Consider the following 22,873-nt stretch of genomic DNA (forward strand, 5'->3'; position numbering starts at 1 on the left):
GTGCTCAGGAATGCTTTACTCATGTGACTGCTTCGGAGAATGCATAGACTGTATAAAATAGAGAATTCTATATTCTATAAAATACGCCTGAGACGTGCGTGTTACGCAGGCAGTGTGCAAAATATAACCTGTTAACAAGGGAGCCGAAATGAAAACGTATATGCACGCAGCTGACACACTCACACCACGTCGGCAGTCTGCAGCCGGCCTAATAGTCCCAAATTTAACAATGTTTCAGAATGCCACACAGCTAGACGAGTGGCAGACAGAGCGACATGTCACTTATGCTACCAACGACTGTTTTTGAGTCACATCATTGCAAATCTCATTATGATGATGCATCTTTCTACAAAATGGTTTATCTTCTATAAACCCAAAACAGAAAAAAGTTGGGACGTTGTGTAAAATGCAAATAAAAACAGAATGTGATAACATACAAATCTCGTAAATCCATATTTAGTAGCAAAAAGGACATAGACAACAAAAAATGAAAATGAAAATTTGGACTACTTCATGGAAAATATATGTTAATTCTTTAAATGTTTAGGAACAGTTAGGAGACCAGTTTCTAGAGTTTTGAGAATGAAATGTTATCCCATTACTCCCGGATATAGGATTTCAGTTGCTCAACAGTATGGGGTATTCTTAGTCATGTTTTCCATTCCATTATGCACCAAATTTGACAAATCTGGACGGCAGATAGGCCATTTTAGCACCTGAACTATTCATCTATGTAAAAATACTGTTAAATATGTGCAGAATTCATTTTGACATTGTTTTCCTGAAATATTCAAGGTCTTCCCTGGAAATGACATTGCCTGGATGGCAATATATGTTACTCGAAACCTGTATACAACATTCAGAATTGATTGTGCTTTGCCAAATGTGTAAGATGCCCATGCTGTAGGCACTAATGCTCCTCCACACCGTCATAGATTTGGGTTTTTGAACTGAGTACTAAAACAAGTTGGATAGATTGGATACTTGGATAGGCCCTCTCCTCTTTAGTCCACAGGAGTTAATGATTTCTGGTTCAGAAAGAGTGGCAAGTTTTGACTGGTCTAACCACAGGACCCTTTCCATGTTACCTCAGTCCATTTTAAACAAGCTTAGGCCCAGATAAGACAGTATTTTGTTCTGTATCATGTCTCAATACAATTTTGGCTGCAGTTTTTGAATTGAGTATCAAACTGTGCACATAGACAATGTTTATCAGAGGTTTTCCTGAGCCCATACAATGACAGGTCTGGAAACAGGTCTGGTGTTGATGCAGTGCCATCTGAGGTCCAAAATACCACAGCCATCCAATTTGTTTTTCAGCTCTTTCCCTTGTTTGCAAAGATTTCTTTGAATTACATTGTTTCATCATTTGTGCACACAGGTTTACACAGTGTGATAAATACCCCTACATCTTTAATTCTAAGAGACCCTGCCTCTCTGGGATGTTTTTTTTCCATAACCAGTCGAGTTGCCAGTTACCCTTATTCGTTGTGAAATATTCCTGGCAGGTTACCAGCTGGCTCATATCCAGCCCAGGAAGTGTAAAAAAGAAAAAAGAAAAGCGCAGTGAAAAAAGCACGATCACCTGACATTCCCTGCGTAGCTAGATCTCTAGCCTACATCAGTAAACAATAATCTACTCATAATTGAGTTATCTAGTTTTGTATTCCGCAGTGAAAATGTTTTAGATTTGTGAACAGAGAATTATTTGCGTGCATTTGAACAGTTGTAAAGTTAAAAAAATAGGTCAAATATTTTTGTTGGATGTAAGGAACTAAAGGTCTTTTCAAGTCCTATGACCGACCAAAGGATGTATACCATATTAATGACCAAATAAACATTACATTACAATACATTAAAAAGGAAAAATACTTGTACTTCTGAATACTTAAGTATTTTTTTTAAAAAAAGCAAGTACTTCTGTACTTCAACTTCAGTAGAAATATGACTTAGTAACTTTCACTTGTATTGGAGTAATATTTGACAAGGTGTATCTATACTTTCACTTACGTAAAGGTAAGTAAAGGAATTGTGCCCTGTGAAGGCACAGTGTGCTGAAAAGTGTTACGTTTCCTGCACGGTACACCAAAGTTACATAGTGCAATAGCAGGCATTCTAGGCACACAATGGAAATAACATATGGCATTTTTCCCATTATAAATTAGATTAGATTAGATCAGATTCAACTTTATTGTCATTTAGCAGAGTACAGGTACAGAGCCAATGAAATGCAGTTGACATCGAACCAGAAGTGCAAAGAAGCATTAAATACCAAGTGCAGGTAGAGTATAGTTGTATACAATAGGGATTAATGTACAGTGTATAGTTGGATAAATACAGGTTTTCCAGATGACATGTCTACAGAGATAAGTCAGACATTTGAAGACTACTGGCCACATTTTACACCTGGCGGATTGTGGTGCCAAGTCCAAAGCAAGTTTTGTTCCTATGTTACACCCAATGCAGTGATGATTTTTCCACCAGACCCTCGAGTTCGCAAGTTGTCAAATGAACACCCAGGTGTGTCAAACAGGATTAGACAGGTTAGATTAGGTCTAAAGAGTGCAAGGGTGCAGCACGCACATCCAAAACGTTGAGTACTGGGTGCTGGACAGGAAAGCACAAGGATGTAAAAGAACGTCGAGTCCGCACACCAGAATCTGCTCCTTAGCGTTTTTTTAATGGTAGGCTATATCCCCTTATGTGACGTTTCGGGCCCCAGCCCTTCATCAGACATGATAGATTTAGATTAGGTCTTAAGCAATGAAGAACGATAAATTGTTTCACAGGAAGATCAAAATCACCGGAAGGCATTACACACATACTTTCCTGGAACGTTGCCAAAAGGCTCATATTCAGCCGAGCAGTGGTGACCAAACCTGACTCTTTTCCAGGTAGCAACCTGAAGCTTCTATTAACAAAAATGTTTTGGATACGTTTTGGATAAGTCAATTCATCTATTAATCTAATTTTGAATTTGTTAAGAATTTGGATGATTTACCAATAATAATGACAGATATTACATCGATAGACTATTACCGATAGTCTGCCGTTATAATTTATTTGCCTCGGGTGTACTGTGGAGTGGGTAACTTTGGTTTTATTGGCAGGCTAACACATACTGATGACTTGCGCTAGCCTAGCACCTGCAAACTCTGCAACTAGAAGGACTGGATGAAACGTGTTGAAATCGGTCTCCACTGATAAATATCACACTTGCTAACTTGGAGGTCCTATGTCCAAAATCCTGAACCACCCCTTTAAAACACAATACTCGACTAATTTCAAAAGCTTGCCCTGAAGTGGTAGCAGCCATCATTGGGGATATTCGTAAACAGTGACACAGACACATTCAACTCAAATCATTGACATAATCAATTATGTTGATGTTTCATTCCAGCCCTAATCTGTACACACCGACTAAGCCTGCTTAACCCCCAGAGAGTTTTCTGCACTTACCAAAGACCCTGGCTACAAAGCCCAGGGGGAAGTGTGATGCAAAAGCAGTGAGGAACCAGGGGGCTGCATAAAGACTGGGCCCAATCTCATACTTCTCCAAGTGGTTATACAGCTCTCTGTGGTAATCATGAAGCAGCCGAGATAACTGATACATCTGTATCTAAAAGAAGAAAAAGTAGCTTTAAGGCCCATGTGGTTACCGGTAAACTGCATTCAGATAACATTACCAGTAGCATTGTCAGCTGTGCACATGTGCAGCATGTGTTTTCTGTGTGACACAGTTACTGTAGAGGTGAACAAAGGTGGTGCCGTTTGGACACTGGGTCAGTAGTACCTGTAGTATGATCATGTCTGGACGGTACTGCTTGCGAAGCCCCATGTCGTACATGAGAAACTTGAGCAGGGTAAAGGCCTCTTCCTCACTCATATGCAGCAGCAGCACTCCGGCTACGAAGCTGAGGCCCTGGCAGTAGCCCACCTCAGGGTCCAGAAGTGAGTAGGCCTTCAACAGGTTGTAGAGGGACAGCTGCCCTGCACCCAACTGAGTGGAGAAATATGGGTGTGTGGGGAAGGTGCGGCCTGTGGAAGGAAAACACACTATGTATTGGGGCAGCCGTGGCCCGCTGGTTAGCACTTCGGACCTGGAACCGGAGGGTTGCCGGTTCGAACCCCGACCAGTAGGCACGGCTGAAGTGCCCTTGAGCAAGGCACCTAACCCCTCACTGCTCCCCGAAAGCCGCTGTAGCAGGCAGCTCACTGCGCGTCCGATTAGTGTGTGCTTCACCTCACTGTGTGTTCACTGTGTGCTGAGTGTGTTTCACTAATTCACGGATTGGGATAAATGCAGAGACCACATTTCCCTCACGGGATCAAAAGAGGCCCTGGCAGTAGCTGTATTAAGTATACTTATACTAAATACAGCTAATGCTTTTGGTATCCCCCTTTTACAGTTCTGTTGAGGCTGTATGTAAGTTCACTTATGTAATCCACAGTCGCACAGGTGTCTTCCGTAGCATCACTATTGTGAAATATGGTCCAGCTATGTGCTTTGTGTGTGTGTGTGCAAGTGTATCTCCGTGTGTGTGTGCTTATTTACTGTATTTATGGTAAATCTGCATTGATGAGGATATTTCTATATTATCCTGTTATCAAAATATTCTTCAGCTATAAGACACAGATGAAAGTGTGTGTATGTCTGCCCAGACACTTACCTAGGTCAATAAGTATGGCATGTTGCTGAGAGGTGAGTTGTTTGAGTAGCTCTTTGTAAGGTGTATCAGTGCTGGGACTTTTGCTGGGCACCTGCTGTCTCAGGTGGTACTGTTCTGATAGCAACTTCCAGATCTCACCGCGATGCTGGCGTGGAACTCCTTCCATGTAAAATACCAAGGTACTGTGATTTTAATCTCATATGAATAAGAAAAGAACAAAATCTTTGCACAGCAGACAAGTTTTTACATAGCCCCTTATACCATGAGTCATAATGTGATCACAAAATGGCACCATTGCAATATTGTCAGCTTACAACCTCTCACATTAATGGCTCGGATGAAAGACAGATAATGATAACTACAGTATATGTTTCAGAAATCTTTGTAGGGCTTTAAAAAAAGGCGAAAAAAAGGAAACAGTTGATCAATTATTTCAGTTTGCACACACTGACACGGTCGCAGTTGTCGTACCCCGTCCTACAGCATTGTGGATGCTCTCTGTGTCAAACTTGACCTTTGCCCTCCCAGGTGTGCCCAGCATCCTCTCCCACACCAGTGTCACGTCCTTCAGACAAGGAGTGATCTCCTCATAATCCAACTTCAGCCGCCGACTCTGCAGATCACTCTCCGAGGCTGTACAAATAGAAACATTTAGCGGAGTAGGACTGTTGAACCAAATCCTGGTAAAAACTAAAGTGCATGTCCAGTGTAGTCAGTGAACTACACCCATTTGCCAGAATTGAGCTAAAAAAAATAATGATGAAAAGATGACATTGTAAACCTCTAAAAATAACATCATTGATTTCTTCAACTGGGCTTATCTTTACGACAGAGATGTGTCACATTCCAAACTGAAACAATAGGTTGATTTAAGGGTCATGGAATTCTTTGGCTCATGCAAACATCTGAAATGGACTTTGGGCATGTGGGCAGTTGTTACAACATTTCTGGGGATTTTTTTTGGCAACAACTACATAAGGGCAAAGACAACTTCAGGGAATGAGTAAAAACTTGACTGTTCATTATCCCATAATGTGATATTTTAGAAAAGAAAAGCCTAAAAAAGTCAGCATTGTCTTGTGTGTGGATAAGCCCAATTATAAACAGACATTGCATAGACCAAAGGAAGGCTAAATGTAATGTAAAATATAAAGCTTTCCTGTGCTGTTTGCAAATGTTGCATATCCTTCTTATGGGATACTTATTGGCAAAGTAAAGCAGTGCAGTCTCCCTTTCAAACCGTATAGATAGATAGGCATAGATATTCTTCAGTTGGCCTTGTATATTACAAACGTTCTTCCATTTGATATTCTAATGTCTAGCCTAACCCCCACTCAACCCCATATTTACGGCAATTATGGTCATGAGCAGTTTCATTGGATTTGAATTTGGCTAGGGACTTAGCTAGCTGACCCGGACCCCATTTATATTGTCGACATGTTGAATCTGACCTAATCCTACTCAGTGACAAATTGATTCATGTGTTAATACATCTATCAAATTTCAGAAATCAGACTTTAGAATTTGAATTTGGGTGGGTTTCTCAGTACAGATACACTGTAGCACAGGTTGGCAGGTGAGAGCTCCTTGGCAATAACAGAGAGGAAAGGGATGTCTACACAAATTATTCAAAGGCCGCCAGGCTCAATTTTGCTGCCAGACTCAATTTTCTGGGTCAGTAGAGCTGGCAAGGTTGGCATCATTCTTGTCGTTTATTATGTGATAGAGGAAGTACAGCAAGGCAAGCCTTTTACCCTATCAACTCATGGAGGCTGTTTATGGCTAACTGGGTGTGTCAAAATCTCCCGGAGGTAGTTTATCTCAGACAGGAAAAGGCGGGGGTTTACCAGGGTCTGTGTTGCTTTGTGGTTTCTCTCGCCTATTGTCTGTGTGTGCTTGTGTGTCTCCATTACCTTGTAGTTTCTGGTTCTCCCGCTCCATTCTCAGTAATAAGATTTGCTGCAGAATGGCCTTCCTCCACAGCTCTCTAATCTCCGGCCCACTCCGCCGCCTGCGCTTCTCTGGCACAGACCCCAGCTGTCCGTCAACACTGAGCCCACTCCCAGACACACCTCCCAAGGCCAGGGCACCCACATCCAGAGCAGAGTCTCCTCTATCTGAGTAGAGGAGCAAAAGATTCAATGAGAAAAGACCATTTCACTGTAATAAAGTGAGCTCTACAGTGGCACTGTACTGCTTATAGCTACTGCAGTCAAACTGTTGTATTATGTGGCTAGGATTTCAAAATATAATCCACTTCCTTTAAATAACCGGCAGAAAACATACATTGCAACAGACTTCAGAATTATATCAAACCTTCCAACTCAAACTCATGAATTCAAATAAACAAATACAGACATTTCACAAAGAGATTGTTTTGTTACCAAGAACATCAGTGCAACACTGTAAATGCTTGAACATATGGGCTCACCAATCAAAGCTCTTGTGTCCATTTGTTCAAACACCTACAGTACATGCACATGCACTCACACAACACTTGACCAGAATTCTTTTTCATAAATGCCACTTTATTCTTATCTAAATTTGTGCAAGAGGCACACACATCCCGGAGGTTAAAGTAGGTGCTGGACTCAAAGAGACTTAGATGAACATGAGTAAAAAGTCTGTACACTGGAGCTCCAATTGATAAGATGGTTTATCACCACAAGTGTAACGTTTCGGGCCTCATGTCTGAGGAAGGGTAATGTGGCCCAAAATGTTACACTTGTGGTGATTAAACCGTCTTATCAATTGAGTGGCAGCCGTGGCCCACTGGTTGGCACTCTGGACTTGTAACCGGAGGGTTGCCGGTTCGAGCCCCGACCAGTGGGCCGCGGCTGAAGTGCCCTTGAGCAAGGCACCTAACCCCTCACTGCTCCCCGAGCGCCGCCGTTGAAGCAGGCAGCTCACTGCGCCGGGATTTGTGTGCTTCACTTCACTGTGTGTTCACTGTGTGCTGTTTGTGTTTCACTAATTCACTGATTGGGTTAAATGCAGAGACCAAATTTCCCTCACGGGATCAAAAAAGTATATATACATACATACATACATCAATTGGAGCTCTAGTGTGCAGACTTTTTACTCATGTTCACTTTATTCTTATCTGACACACACGCACACACACACACACACACACGCACACACACACACACACACACGCACACACACACACACACACACGCACACACACACACACGCACACACACACACACGCACACACACACACACACACACACGCACACACACACACACGCACACACACACACACACGCACACACACACACACGCACACACACACACACACACACACGCACACACACACACACGCACACACACACACACACGCACACACACACACACGCACACACACACACACACACGCACACACACACACACACGCACACACACACACACACGCACACACACACACACGCACACACACACACACACGCACACACACACACACGCACACACACACACACGCACACACACACACACACACACGCACACACACACACACACACGCACACACACACACACACACACACACACACACACACACACACGCACACACACACACACGCACACACACACACACGCACACACACACACACCCAAACACACACACAAACACACTCGCACAAGCACAGGCATGCGTACGCACACACACACACACGCACACACACACACTTACAGCCACACAGAGTGGAATGTGTCTTTTTTTTCAGACTATTTCTAGGGAATATGAGTTCAGCTGAAGACCAGCCTCTTCTAGCTCTGAGTCTCTAACGTCTTCTTTCAAAGAACACAATAGCTGTCTCGAGTCTGTACCAACAACCTATGCTTGTCTTTTATCAGAATATCGAATAGAATCACACCTGAAGGTGAGCTACCAGTTTGAAAAACATGTCCCAAACACCATCATTTTACTTATGATCAACACAACAAGTCTTCCTTAAAATACAGCTAAAAAAGCTCAAGAGACTGACATGCACATTCTCAGTTTACAAACACGACTAGTCACCCAGACACAGAATGAGAATAATTTGTTCTTCAATATGACTATGAATGAAAACTTCCCAAACTTCCCAGACATGTCCAATGAAACCTGAATAGTGTGTACTAGGTGACACTTGTTCAACTAGTTCACACTTGGGATCAGTTAAAAACCTATACCTAGTCTATTGAAGACTTGAAATTGGTAACTTAGAGGAACACGTCAACTTTTGTGATATTAGCTTATTTGCCATCTACCCCAGAGTACATACTCTTCTCTTCTGTGTGTATAATAACCCAGTCTCACATAATTAGCCTAGCCTAGCACAACTGACTGGAAGTGGGTTACACAAGTTAGCCTAAAGCTTCCTTTTTAGAAGAGAAGGACAATAAAAAACAATGACAAATAATGTGTTTTCATATCAACAAGAACCATATACTGTACATACAAGCCATAACTCTGTAAGATAATTAATTATTCAGGTGAAAGGTAAGTCTCTAAACATTTCTTGAAAGTCCCAAAACCACCATAACACTATCAGTGTCCAGATCAGTGGACTGCAGTGAGCAGTAGGGGACTTAGAGCTGAATCATGGAATTCAAATAGCAAGGTGCAGATCCAGTAAGTGTCCTATACAGTAGGCCAGAGGGAGGGATTTGAAGCCAGTGAAGAGTATCTAACAGAGCTATGTTTTCTTTTTCAAAAAGTTGGAAGGTATAAGGCATTTTTATATCTCTATAAATAAGTACAGAGAGCTAGCCTGGTAGTTTGAGTGTAAAAGATATTGACAGCGGAATAACTTAAAAAAATGACCAGAGGAAGAAGGATGGTTCGGGTGTTCTTCCTACAGCTCACAGTAAGCTATTTCGTTGCTCTGGTTGGTTAGGTCTATCCTTATTGAGTGCAGATGCAGTTTCTCCCCTGTATTGGTTGAAACACGCCTCATAATCACTTCCCAATGGATACAGGTCTGAGTTGTGTCTGAATGTGTCCATAACAATAGGGATGTAATTGCAACCTGATTTTGATTCAGAGATCATAAACCCCTGTGTTTCTTCATTTGTGCAGTATTGCCCTGTCCATGTTAAGTGGTTCCTCACAATTATAAATTTACAAGTGTGTACAAATTACAAAAGTACAATTGTGTACAAATACTGTACAAACTACATAAAACATCTGGGTATGTACACAATCTTACATTTACTGATTACCATACCCAGACACTTTTCTTTATTCAGGTGATGTGCTTTTGCAGTGGTTCACTGCTGCATGTGCAAGTCTAACGTTGCCATCTAGAGGATAACACTGCAAATACCACATGAGACAAACAAGACTGAATTGACCGTGAAATTTGGTAGATCTGAAGACATTGTTCAAGTGCTGCCACAACAACAAAATTATGACTTTGCTATAATACCGGCAATTAACATCTCCATACTGATACTAAATCAATACCATGGTAGAAACCCCAAACATCAGTAAAAGTAATGGAATAAGAGATATGAGGGAACACTCCCTGCCCTGCTTCATCAGCACTGACTAAATCACATAATATTATTGCCATTATAATATACATTTACTAAACAATGAATGCTATTATCACCTGTATTGATCATGCACAGCTATATATTGCATGTTATAAATTTCTTTTAAAATCATAAATGATTTGCTGTCTATTAAATTTAGTGCAGTGTAGTGTTTATGCAATGATTAATGCCAAATTAAGAATAACCATGCAAGTTCTATACATGATTGATTTTTTAACGTGAGCAGTGGAGTGTGTGTGTGCATCGAACCTGTAGTGTCTGTGCTCTTCTGTGGAGTGGCTACTCTCAGGAAAATCTGCTGCCTCCAGGAGTACCTGTGGGATCGGACTGGACTGTCCTCACCAACCACACACAATGCCCCGGGACTGGAGAGGGCAGCCACATCACTACATATGAAACACACACACACACACACACACACACAGAAATGTACACATTAGATGAATGCCATATTAGTCTTGTTTGTACCTCAAGCTAGCCTAAACTTTCTACAGAAAAAAACCCTATCCAGTCTCTCTCTCTCTCTCTCTCTCTCTTGCTCCATCTCTTGATCTCTCTCTCTCTCTCTCTCTCTCTCTCTCTCTCTCTCTCGCTCCATCTCTTGATCTCTATCTCTCTCTCTCTCTCTGTACCTTGGTCTCTGTTGGTCATCTTCATTCTCCTCTACAGGAGCCAGAAACTTCAGGAAATTTGGCACAGAAGAAGAAGAGTGGAGCCTCGCTCTAAAGCCCCTCAGACTGACAGACAGAGAGAAAGAGGGAGAGTACGAGGAAAACAAAGAAAATGGAGAGAATGAGAATAGAGACAGGGAAAACAAAAACAGGCACACAAACAATAATACAAAGAGGAAGCAACACAGTTCTAGTTGCATGGAAAGCTAGTATATGAGAAGTCATGCTTCAGTGGTTATGAGTGGGTCAAAGGGGAAAGGGGGGAGAGACGCACCTGCGTTTGGGTGAGCGGGGTATATGTGCGTCACCCCCGGCAACTGCAAGCTTGACTGACTTTGGGAAATGAGAAGATAAGGAAGAAGGAGAGATGCAGGGAGTGCTCATGTCATCAACATGCGACAACGACCTAGCAGGGTAACAGAAAAAGAGATGTAGGGAGAAAAGGAGATGTAGGGGTGAAAGGAGATGAAGGGGGGAAAGGCATGAAAGTCAGCAGGGAAGGGTCGACACTCTGCTTTCTGCCTCCAGAAAAGTCAGCAGAGAGGACGAGGTAGGCAGTGAAGTGCTAGTCTAATTAAAGTATGCCAAGACATACCAAGATATACAGATAGTACTGATTCATCATGTGACCAATAAAAAAACCTAGAAGCTAGAACTAGGAGCTCACTCACATACTCTCAGCAACAGTATACATTTGGAGTGTCACCCACCTAATGTTTGATATCAAAATAATATCATGCCACACAATGTTTCTAATAACATAACATGCTCTATACTTTAACAAATTATATTCCGCTCTCATGCAATTTCATGGGAATTCATTCTCTAGAGCTTACTTTGGGACACAAATCCCATTTGTATGGAAATAACACATTCCCTACACACATTGAAACTCGCCAGTCTCGTACTTGCTCTGGTGTGGGCTGTCCGTGCTGACGGAGTAGTGTCGGACCAGTTTGGGTTTGGTGGCTGCTGAGGGTTGCTGTGGTTGTCCCAGGGGGCCAGAGAGGGAAGACTGCGTGGGGGAGTGACTGATGGTGCTGGCCCTTCTGCGGAAGGCTGGCTGCTGTGTCTCCTGCAGTGGAGAGCTGGACTCCAGACGCTTCAGGTCACCTGTAGAGTTGTGGGAGCGCAGAGGGCTGGACAGTGGAAGAGGGGAGCACAAGTGTTCATCCAGCAAGGAGTCCTGACAGAAGAACACAAGCAGGATTATGAGATAAACCACATCACACACAGTGTATTTGACCAGTATTTTTTTTTTTTTATGTTTTGGATGTTTTTTTATGTTTTAGGCACAGAGAGATTGACACAGACAGCCCTTCTATTTGTGTATGTTACCTGGTTGCTATTATTGAGCGTGGAATCAGAGGAGCTGACATCTTCTTCACTTTGACATTTAGACTTGCTACTGCCCTGTGTTGGAAGAAACATAGAGATGAGCACACATGCATGCACACAGAGTGGACTAATCAGGTATTCAGCAACATATTGCATGTACAGTATTATAATATATATTATAACTTTCTATTAAAAATATCTGTGCGTGTCTGTCTCCATGTTCCATGTAAATGATGTCACATGATAAAGTTGGCCATTTACGCCTCCAACTATCTCATCGCAATATACTTCCCATACATAACCTTTCATTCTTCTGGACAGTGACTAGCAACTACCTTCAACTAGACGTACCACAGAACGGTACAAAATATGATCGCCGCCCAGTCCTGCACATTGTCTCCGCAAAAAAAAATCACGCTTGTCAATTTGTCTCCATCTCCTACTCTTGCAACTTTTGTGTATGTAAATGAGTTTGTGCATGTGTGTGTGTGCTTGCTTGTGTGTCTGTGTGCATGCCTGTGTGTGTGTGTGTGTGTGTGTGTGTGCGCGACGTGTGTGTGTGCGCGACATGTGTGTATGTCTTTATGTGTCTGTGGAGGAGTGGGGTTTTTTGTGTGTGTGGGTGTGTTTATGTGTGTGTGCGTGTGCATGCGTGTATGTGAGTGTGTGTAGATTTCAACTTCATCTGGCAACCCTTCACTCCACCATCATCTGCAGGCCGATTTGTGTAGTCACTATATGTGCACAGAAATTAATTTATTGTATGGCCCCCCATGAACGGAATTCCACAAAACTCATATAGTCATAGTGGCGGACACATTTGTTCAAAGGGACTTACAGCAATGGAATAACCTTTAGGCTATTAACATTTAAGCATTTTTAGATTTAAGCTACAGAGCTACACTATAGTACAATAGTATAAAATTTAAGTAGCTATAACATTTAAGCATTTTAAGATTCAAAGTTTTAAACTACTACATGTCGTAGGGCGGCGACATGTTAGGAGTTTAGACACCTCCTAAGAGTGCAAGTTTCACTCTCAGTAAGAGGAGTGAAATGAGGGAAATGATGCAGAGTTCAGAGAACTGGCCACTGATGGCTGCTAGCCTGCTACCTTGCCAGTGAAGAAAGAAGCTAATATGTCAGCTGCGAGGTTGGTAGCTTGTGGATGAGATGGAGAATTGAGTAGAGTTTTGAAGGTGAAAAAGAGTTTTTGGGTGTCAGTGGTACTATGAATCTTATCATTGTAAAAGGCCTTCTTTTTGCTCTAACGCACCTTCCAAATGCCCTCCAGTGACTCTGTTAAAGACCTCTTGGCTCGAGTCTTGAATTGTTCCAGACGCAACCTGCTGCCACTCAAACCAGCATCTCCTCTCTCCTCTGCAACTGCACTCTGTCACAACACATCACATCACATTACAGCACAGCACAGCACAGCGATAATTCAGACAGATACTTTGTCTGTATCTACCTGATGTTTTCATGTTTGTACCTGTTTGATATACGTGTGTGTGTGACTCTTCTGTTTCTCTTCATACAGTCTTCTCAGACATGATACCAGCAATTCATTCTCCTCCTGGTCTGACTTGGGTTGTGCTTTCTGGAACATACACAACAAACCTTGGCTCCGACAACTGTACAAAAAATGTGCCAATTTCCTTTTCCCTTCTAAAATGCAATTTTACTGTTTCACCACTGGGTGTCACACAAGCCTACGATACAATTTTTCTAGACCTTTCCTGTTGTCTTCATGTGTCTGAAATTTCTGCTAACTGAAGTGAATGACGCAATTCTTATCTTAACATGTCTTAACCTGGGAAGAGTTTGCATCTACAGACAACCACATGTAACAAAACTAAGTCAACACAAAGGGGAACAACCAAGTTCCTATACCAAATTGTTGTGGGCATATTAACAAACTAAACCATGTAGGAGGCTCAAATTTTGCATGCTGGTACATCAATAGGAATAGTATGTAGCAAAATCTACAATGACCATGCAGGATCATCCAGTCCAAAATTGATGATTTTGCTACATACTATTCCTATTTATGTACCAGCATGCAAAATTTGAGCCTCCTACATGGTTTAGTTCTTGCACTTTGGGCTTGTGAACTTTGACAAAAAAAAAGAGGCCGTACAAAATCGACACCCCCATCCCCCTGTAAAACTGGCTGCATCTTGGAAAGTATTGATCTTACATAAAATACATTTTACAGTGTGTCTCCTGGGTAACATTGGTACACCTGGTCATTTTTTCAGAATTGTTTGAGACCTAAGTGCGTGGGCCCTGGCTGAATTGACGTGGAATGACCCACACCAAAAAATGACTGCACAAACAGGTTCTGTTTGGCATCGGGTTGCGCTTACAATAGGCAACTACTCAAATTCAGTATCTTTTGTGACTAACAGAACAAAGATTGTGGCCTATATTCAATAATGTTACAAAAAATGATTTCATGTGTTTGGAGAAAAGACACTCAATTTTGGTGTTGTAATTCTTTGTTTCCTATATTCACAGAACCAAATACCATTTGAGCTGAAGATTTTATTAAGAGGCTTAATATATGCTTAAAATTGTCATATAGATCAGAGGTCATAATAATTTTGAAATAAAAGTAACTGTTTGAACATATTGTGAAACAAATACATATAAAAAAAATGCATGACAGACAACAATCAATTTTCTTGAGGTTAACGGGAACATAAACTAGCATCTACAGTAGGCTTGTGATGAATACAAGTGAAATGTAATCATAAAAGCACATGCCATTTCTGAACGATACCACAATTCTGTTAGGGAAGGTATCGGAACGCCCCCCATTACCACCCGTCCCGTGTTTCCGTCCTCTTGCGTGTATGTGTCACTTAACATTCATTTCTATACAAACCTAGACGGTGGATTCCTAAAGAAACGCAAGCACCCACACCATTGGTGTATCTGAATTAGCTATGTACCAAAAATTACATTTTATCCTGACTCGAAGAGCTGTAAACAGTGTTGTAAGGCCGCGTGTACAAATCCGTTTGGAGCGCCAGTGGAATTTTGAAGTAGCGACGAGAATTTTCGGTCTAACCGTTCATGTGCCGTGTGAAAGGGTGGAAGTAGATGACCCACCAGGCCAGCTCTAACCTCCGAGCGTGGTAAACAAAATAGGATATTTCAGCAGTAAAAGCCCCAGTAAGAACCAAACCAGATTTTGTTTAAATCTACACACCTATGGCTACTGAAAAATGTAAGGTTCATTTATCAAATGTTATTTTGAAGTATTAAAAAACATTGTTGTTTTAGAATTTTCGAACGAAATGGGTGATAATTGGAGGTGTTACGATAGGATAAATATACCCACCATGGTTATTTGAAACACTGCTGTTTGCTCCTGGCTGTCCAGGGTGGCTAAATGCCTTTGGAGTTCAAGCCTGGCTTTGGATGGGTGGACACCTAGTCACAGGCAATCATACACACACGCACAAACATACACAGACACACAGACACACACACACACATCCACATCCACGCACACAAATAGGGAACAAAAAACAAACACATGCAAAATGTGTGGAACAACCATCAGTATGCGTGTATGTGCACCAGATCTTCTACGGCTACAGACATACAGTAATGTATGTGCCAACAGGACTTACCTTCTATCCGTTCACACACTCTATGCAGTGTAAGCATGGGGCAGTTTTCACACTGCTGGCCATGAGTCTGCGAGACCTGCTGTTGGGCTGCTACGGAAAACGCCTGCTTTAAAGTCAACATGATCTCATCCACCTGAAGACAACAACAACCCAGATCAGACCAGTCAGAGAAAATACTTCATTCACCCAACAGACCATCCACTAATCCAAACTCCACACCACCACACAAACAAGCCACCCATCTTTGCTTTACCAGAGACTCATCTGTACACTGGAACACATAGCAGACAAACTGGCAAGTCCCACTTTCTGAGGACTCCCTGCAGATGAAGCCAAAGTGATCCACATGTCTAATGCCCTAGGGAGAGATTGTTGTAATTTCGGTTAGAGAGGGAGGTACACATACCAATATAAAGTTTTAAAAACCACATGGGCAATATGCAAGAAACTTGGAAGATTACAAGATAATCTAAATTGCATTAGCATACCTGAGAGCAGAAGGAGATCTCTCTGAAGCTTTTCTCTATGGCCACCTTCTTAGTGTCAGGGCTCACCAGGAATATCTGTGACCTCCCAACCTACACATGTTGATACACACAGTGATGGCAAACATGTGATTCTGTATTATTGATGGAAATGTTTTTTAGTTACAGACAGACAGGGAGATACATTTGTGCTGTGTGGATTGTGGTAGCTTTTAAACCAATCATATCAATGTTTAGTTAATCAAATCTTCCACCATGTTTTATTTCCATTCATCAAAACAAGCATAAGGGAACTACTGTTCAGAGTGAGACTGTACCTTTTTCTCTTTTTCCCCCTCTCTCTCTCTCTCCGTCTGTGTGTGTGTGAGTGTGAGTACGAGTGAGTGTGAGAGAGAGAGAGACAGAGAGAGAAAATGTGTGTGTGTGTGTATGAGTGAGTGAGTGAGAGAGAGAGAGAGAGAATGTCTGTATGTATGTGTGTGTGTGTGTGTGTGTGTGTGTGTGTGTGTGTGTGTGTGTGTGTGTGTGTGTGTGTGTGTGTGTGTGTGTGTGTGTGTGTGTGTGTGTGTGTATGTCTGTGAGTAAGATCCTTTGCTGTGGATTAATCGGGAGATTCCATTTGGATGATATCATTGCTGAGTAAGAGGGTTGGTTTTGTTGAGCATGTTTGGGGAAGTTGCAAGTACTTGTTGAGAGAAACCAGAAGTGACTTGCAATGTGTCATGGCTATGTCTCACAAGCTATACTGACTGATGAGTTTTTGTCAAACTTCCTAACTTAATAAACTACTACAGTGTCATGTGGAGATGTTATACTGTAGGAGCATGCTCGATTGAAAATAATAAATACATCAGTAGATCTTCTCTACAGATATATTGGAAGAATAAATTCTGCTATTTTTACATGTGTTTACATTTTATACTAAATCACCATTGCTCCCAACAATAGAACTCACTCCCAAAAATGATCTTGCATGATTTGTATGAATTGTACTTCAAATCCCTCAAATCTCAACTTCAAACATCACACTGTGTGCCATTTCCAATATTATTTTATCTATTGTTTTACACTGATGTTTCTAGTGACCCTTTACTCTACTGTTATGTTGATATTTAATGCAGCTCAGGGCCCATATGCACAAAGAATCTTATGGCTGAAAGTTGCTCCTAACTGGCCAATTTACAAGAAACTATATAAAAAAGCACATGTGCATGTCAGTCTTTAGGACTTGTTTTTGACAGAGTAATTAACAAAAGCCCCTTAGTGCAAAAAGAGTAGCACCTAGGTCTAGGAGAACAGCGAGTTGAAAGGAATAACTCACTGCAACCAATTTACAAAAAATTGTAAAACAGAGGTTTCCCAAATTGCTTTGGAACTTATGCAGATTCACTTAAGCTACAGGTTATAAGCCTAAGAGGTGTTAATCAGGAAAATATCTAGAATATCAGGAATATATCTACATGGGAGTAAGGAATCAACCTCAGTCTACCGTGTTCCAGCGCCATGCTGATACAGTGGCCGAACAGACACGCTCCTCTGCGTCATTCACGTTTTCACATTTAAGTGTCAGTGTGGCCAGAAGAGGAAAAGGAGAAGAAATCAGTAAAAAGTATGTTTGAGAGGAATGATTTCATAAAATGGAAGAATGTATCGGTTGTATTGTATATTTACCACTATTAACAATATTAGGCTAACCCTGTCCATAACAGTACAAGCTGACTTCCTGGGCTTGAAATTTGCAGCACGCGAATGACCATAAGATGCTGTGAAAGCAATTTATTTAACATTAAATCTGACTGTGATCACAAGCTTGTTTTTAAGCCTTCTACCACTAATCAACCAAACGCCAAGGGTATTGCAATCAAGCTTGTACATGAGAACCGCCATCAGCCATAACATTTCTATTTCTATTAAAGGTCACATATTATGAAAAGTTCACTCAGTATGTATGGGTATCTGGCATGGCTACCAATGCAAAAACATAGAAATAACAGAACCCAGTCATTTTTTGTATGGGCTGCCTAGGTCTGGAAACATGATATTAAGAGACAGGAATGAGACATACAGAACTTGTCCCTTCATGACATCAAGAAGGAAAGCTTGTTGAACAAAACCACCTAGATTTGACCTTGATCTGGAAGTCTCTGCTCATGACTGAAGAACAAACGGGCAAAGGTTTGCTTTTATCCTGCAAGCTTGGGACCTGTTACCAAAATGTCGAATCAAAGCCATCGTACAATATGCTTGTGTTTGTTAAGGTACAGAAACACAAACAGGCCACTCTGAACATGGCTCTTTAGACAGGGTTGAAAACGGCATTGTAGTGCCTCTTCGTTTTGGTATTTTGACCAAATCCCCCTTTATACAGACCAGAGGCAGTGCCAGTCACCACATATGCTAAGATCTTGGTTCTATAGAGTTAGGAATGTGAACTGTGGGCACGATGTCATGATCTTCAAACCCTTCTGACCATTTCAGGTACATATTTAGCATTTTTCAGCATTCCAGTCTGGAGAAAATCGACCTTATATCAGGTGTGTGCCTGTTATTTATTCTGCTGCTGTTGGCCGGTTGCTAGCTGTCTGACAGGTGGAACGTCATCAATACGTCAACGACACGCCTCTTTATGCAGACAGGAATCGATCCCCATTTCGCACCCATAGACATAAACTACAACAAAGTATATTGCTCCGCCTATGTAAAATGTTTGGCTATAGTTTCTAAATCGAAAGTGGCTTGGGTAAACGGCAGTGGCAACGCCTGCAAATTTAAAAAATTGCAGTCAGTAGCATGTGTACATTTATTTACAGCAATGGTAGGCCCACATACATTGTTTCTTGACTGCTAATGCTGTTTATTGTCAGTTTGTAAAGTTTAGGTGAAATAGGAAGTAACGTTAGTCCTTGATAATCCCTGATCAATGTGATTGGTTAGGCTGGACCAATGATTTCAAAGTTAAGCTATGTCTACGCCCGTCACCATGCGTAGTGTTGGAAAGATTTCCCAGTCGTGAGTGACCAGACACTATCCACTTCGTGGACTACTACTCCTCTTAGGAATATTTCCGTCTGAATGAAACTCCTTCACTCATTCTCTCCATAACTTCTGGTATTTCCAGCTAAAACAGCTATTCCCCAACAGATCATCTTCATTGACCCCAGCTGGGGGGTGGCGGGGGGGTATTGGTGCTACATAGCTCGAGTTATCCTGGCAGCTACAAAGCTATGCCATGGGGGCAGATTTCAGACTGTGTCTGTGCCACTTAACTGTGCATACACCCCAAGAACGACTGGAGCGTCAAAACTTGCCCTAACGAACGGAAGTCATTCATTTTATATGAGAGCCGGCGTCTCTTGCCAGGGATTCCAGCGGATGTCTGGAATACCTCCTAGGTTCAAGCATCAAAAAAAGGGCAGTCAGAGCAAATGTAGACGCTCTAGTCGTTCTTGGTATGTATGCACAGTAACAGACTCACAATGTTATTACAAGTGAACAGGATCCTTAGGAGACACTACTATGTGTGTATCACTCAGTAATTATGAAGAAACAGTATAAATCCAGCATTTGGCCTTTACAAAGAGTGACCGAGGGAGACAGAGGTATGACCCTGTGTGTATCACTAGAATGGACAGTACTCCACTGAGGAACCACACATGAAAAGTCTTGAGTGTGTGATCTCTTGATGCTGGTGGAAGGCTGAAAGAACAGCAGCTCCTCAGAGGACCAAGAGTCAAGAAAGGAAAGTAAAGTAGTCTGCAACAAAGTCTGTAGTTGGTGCTATATATATATTGGGGCAGCCGTGGCCTACTGGTTAGCGCTTCGGACTTGTAACCGGAGGGTTGCCGGTTCAAACCCCAACCAGTAGTAACGGCTGAAGTGCCCTTGAGCAAGGCACCCAACCCCTCACTGCTCCCCTGATATTATATAATCTCGAGGGGAGCAGTGAGGGGTTGGGTGCCTTGCTCATACGTGTGTGTATATATATATATATATATATATATATATACCACATATAAACCACTTCCGCAACTTGAAAGTCAGGAGCTGCAACTTACTCAATTCAGTGTTGATTTAGTACAACTACTAGTAATCAATTTATGAAGAACGGAGCCCTGCTGTATCTCTCCTAAACTCCTAGGCTAGGCCTAAGGAAACCCAGCTGAAGTGGCATTAATACCATCAGAGAGAAATGACCTTGACTGGGTGTTATAGTCAGTTATGCCCATGTCAGAGAATCTGGCTTGAATTGTGCTTAAACAGTGAGAATTTTAGAAGAGACTCAACTCAAGTCTTCCTGTTTCCTGCCAAAATGCTGAGCATTTCCTGCCATCCTGAAATATAGGGGCAGAGGGACACAAGGCCGGCCAGGACATCATAACAAGAATGAGTCAACGGAACGGGATGGTGTTGGTAATGTGTGGGCTTTTGGGAGGTTGTTACTGTAAATAACGTAAAACAAGTGATTAGATAGATAGATAGATAGATAGATATATAGATAGATAGATAGATAGATAGATAGATAGATAGATAAAATTTGTGAGCTGTGTGGCAGATGTGAAAACATGATTTAGAAAAACACATTTGCATTTATCTCCAGCAGGGTTGATTACTGCAATGGGCTTTTCACAGGCCTTCCTAAAAAGACTAAGCTTATCAAACAGCTTGGGGTGACGCAAAACGAAGCAGCTAGGATTCTCATGAAAACTAAAACAACTGACCACATTACTCCAACACCTTCTCGACCTCTCAGGTCTCAGGAAAAAAACTGTTAGTAAAACCTGCTGTTAGAACTAAACATGGTGAAGCAGCTTTTAGCTGCTATGCAGTTCAGCTCTGGAACCAACTTTCGGATGACTCCAAAAAGGCCCCAACTGTCACCAGTTTTAAATCTAGCCTTAAGACCAAACTGTTCTCATATGCCTTTTGCTAACTGCACTGAGTTACAAATTCTGAATCGGTCTTTAAATTATTCTACCTTTTGTCTTTTTAATTATTCTTTATTTTTGAATGAATTGACCTTGTGTGCTTTGATCTTTACTCTTTAAACTTTTCTTTGACTTTTGCCCTTTTATGTTTTGATTTGCTATTACTGTTTGCTTTTGTTTATGTAAAGCACATTGAATGACCTCTGTGTATGAAATGCGCTATGTACTGTAAATAAACTTGACACAATTGGCACATTGTCAGGTGTGAAAGCAATTATTTCATTTTGATGAAGCCCAATATGCAACAATAGGCACAGTCCTTCACAAAAACAGCTCCTATGCTCATTAGCAACCTACAGTATCTATCTTGAATGCAATACAAGCACTGTCTGTCATGGGCAAACAACTGCTTGAAAAGTGGTAATGCAGTGGTAAAGGGTGATTTATTCCATGGTTGTTTGAGTTGTGTGTGTGTGTGTGTGTGTGTGTGTGTGTGTGTGTGTGTGTGTGTGTATGTGTGTGCTAAGCCAGATTTAAGTGCCAACTCGGTGAGAGTGTGAGAAAGACAGGAGAGAAAAAACAACAGAATGATGGTAGTCACGAGCTCTACGCCTGCATACCAAGATGTTTCCAATACATAGTCACCTTTTGTGGAGCACAATATAACTCACGTCATCTTCCAGTCTTAACCACACAACATACCAGCCCCTGATCATAATGTTTATATAACCACAGAGTATACAGTGTCTATATGATAGTATGTCCATCTTATACAACGTCAGTGACTTCTTTAGGGTGGTTATTGTTTTTCTTGTGTGCTTGCATGTGTCGGTGCACAGACTAGGGACTTCTCAGTAAATCACTCAAAGGCACAGTATTTCCATGCCACCCCTCTAAACAACCTACCAGCGCTCTTTTAAAGTCAACAACATGTTACAAAGCAGGATTATTTGATATCCTTTGATTGCATTATGTACCAAATTAGCAATTGGTTCCACCTCTTGTTGTTGCTGCATGGTTACCACAGCAGCCTGTTTGTGGTTCTAATCAGGGCCCTTAATCTAAGTGGTCCTTGTGTGTGCTTATTGCTATTTATTCCATTTATAATTCATGGTATGGTTTCAAAGTATGTTGTACTCTGATATGATTGCACCACAAGTAAAATTATATTATTATTATATATTATATCACTTTAATTACAAACACACCTTAATTAAAAACAAAGCTATAAGTGTCCACTAGTAAGAAGGATGAAATTATTAGTTCAGCAGGAAAAGTTTAAAGGTGCTCTAAGCGATGCTGGGCAACGTCACTTCTGTAGACTTTCAAACAAAACAGAGAGCTAGCTCGCTACTTCCTCCCCTTCCTCCCGTGCTGCTCCCGTGCAATTGAAACTCTCCTAAACGCGCATCTCGTCTGTGATTTGCTGGAACAGTTTGTTATGTTTTCATGGACTAGGTTTGCCCAGGTTGTTTTTGTTGCCGTTCTTGGAGCCTGGGCTGTCCACAGAGATCGCGTTTTTTTTACAGTGTATTTAGGACACAGACAGCTAGCGGTTGGTTAGGTGCTGTTTGCAGTAAGTGACATAACATGTTT

The 22,873-nt window shown here is 41.6% G+C and overlaps 1 protein-coding gene across 6 annotated transcripts in view; it reads right to left on the bottom strand.

Annotated features, from left to right (window-relative positions):
• The window catches only part of tbc1d1 (TBC1 (tre-2/USP6, BUB2, cdc16) domain family, member 1), a 50,300-nt gene that overhangs the window by 12,774 nt on the left and 14,653 nt on the right, over positions 1–22,873 (bottom strand). For 3 of the 6 annotated variants that reach the window (XM_048249477.1, XM_048249467.1, XM_048249505.1), the window contains 16 exons: positions 16,356–16,445; positions 16,121–16,225; positions 15,868–16,000; positions 15,573–15,664; positions 13,716–13,823; positions 13,500–13,616; positions 12,224–12,298; positions 11,794–12,071; positions 11,160–11,291; positions 10,847–10,951; positions 10,464–10,600; positions 6,584–6,787; positions 5,142–5,303; positions 4,671–4,829; positions 3,794–4,038; positions 3,460–3,619 (listed from right to left, as the gene is read on the bottom strand). In XM_048249477.1, the coding sequence (XP_048105434.1) occupies positions 3,460–3,619; positions 3,794–4,038; positions 4,671–4,829; positions 5,142–5,303; positions 6,584–6,787; positions 10,464–10,600; positions 10,847–10,951; positions 11,160–11,291; positions 11,794–12,071; positions 12,224–12,298; positions 13,500–13,616; positions 13,716–13,823; positions 15,573–15,664; positions 15,868–16,000; positions 16,121–16,225; positions 16,356–16,445 (2,302 nt within the window). The remainder of the gene's footprint in view (positions 1–3,459; positions 3,620–3,793; positions 4,039–4,670; positions 4,830–5,141; positions 5,304–6,583; positions 6,788–10,463; positions 10,601–10,846; positions 10,952–11,159; positions 11,292–11,793; positions 12,072–12,223; positions 12,299–13,499; positions 13,617–13,715; positions 13,824–15,572; positions 15,665–15,867; positions 16,001–16,120; positions 16,226–16,355; positions 16,446–22,873) is intronic. The other 3 variants (XM_048249493.1, XM_048249484.1, XM_048249502.1) reach the window with 3 other exon arrangements.

This window comes from Alosa alosa, chromosome 1, assembly GCF_017589495.1.
Source record: "Alosa alosa isolate M-15738 ecotype Scorff River chromosome 1, AALO_Geno_1.1, whole genome shotgun sequence".
NCBI classification, from domain to species: Eukaryota; Metazoa; Chordata; class Actinopteri; order Clupeiformes; family Clupeidae; genus Alosa; species Alosa alosa.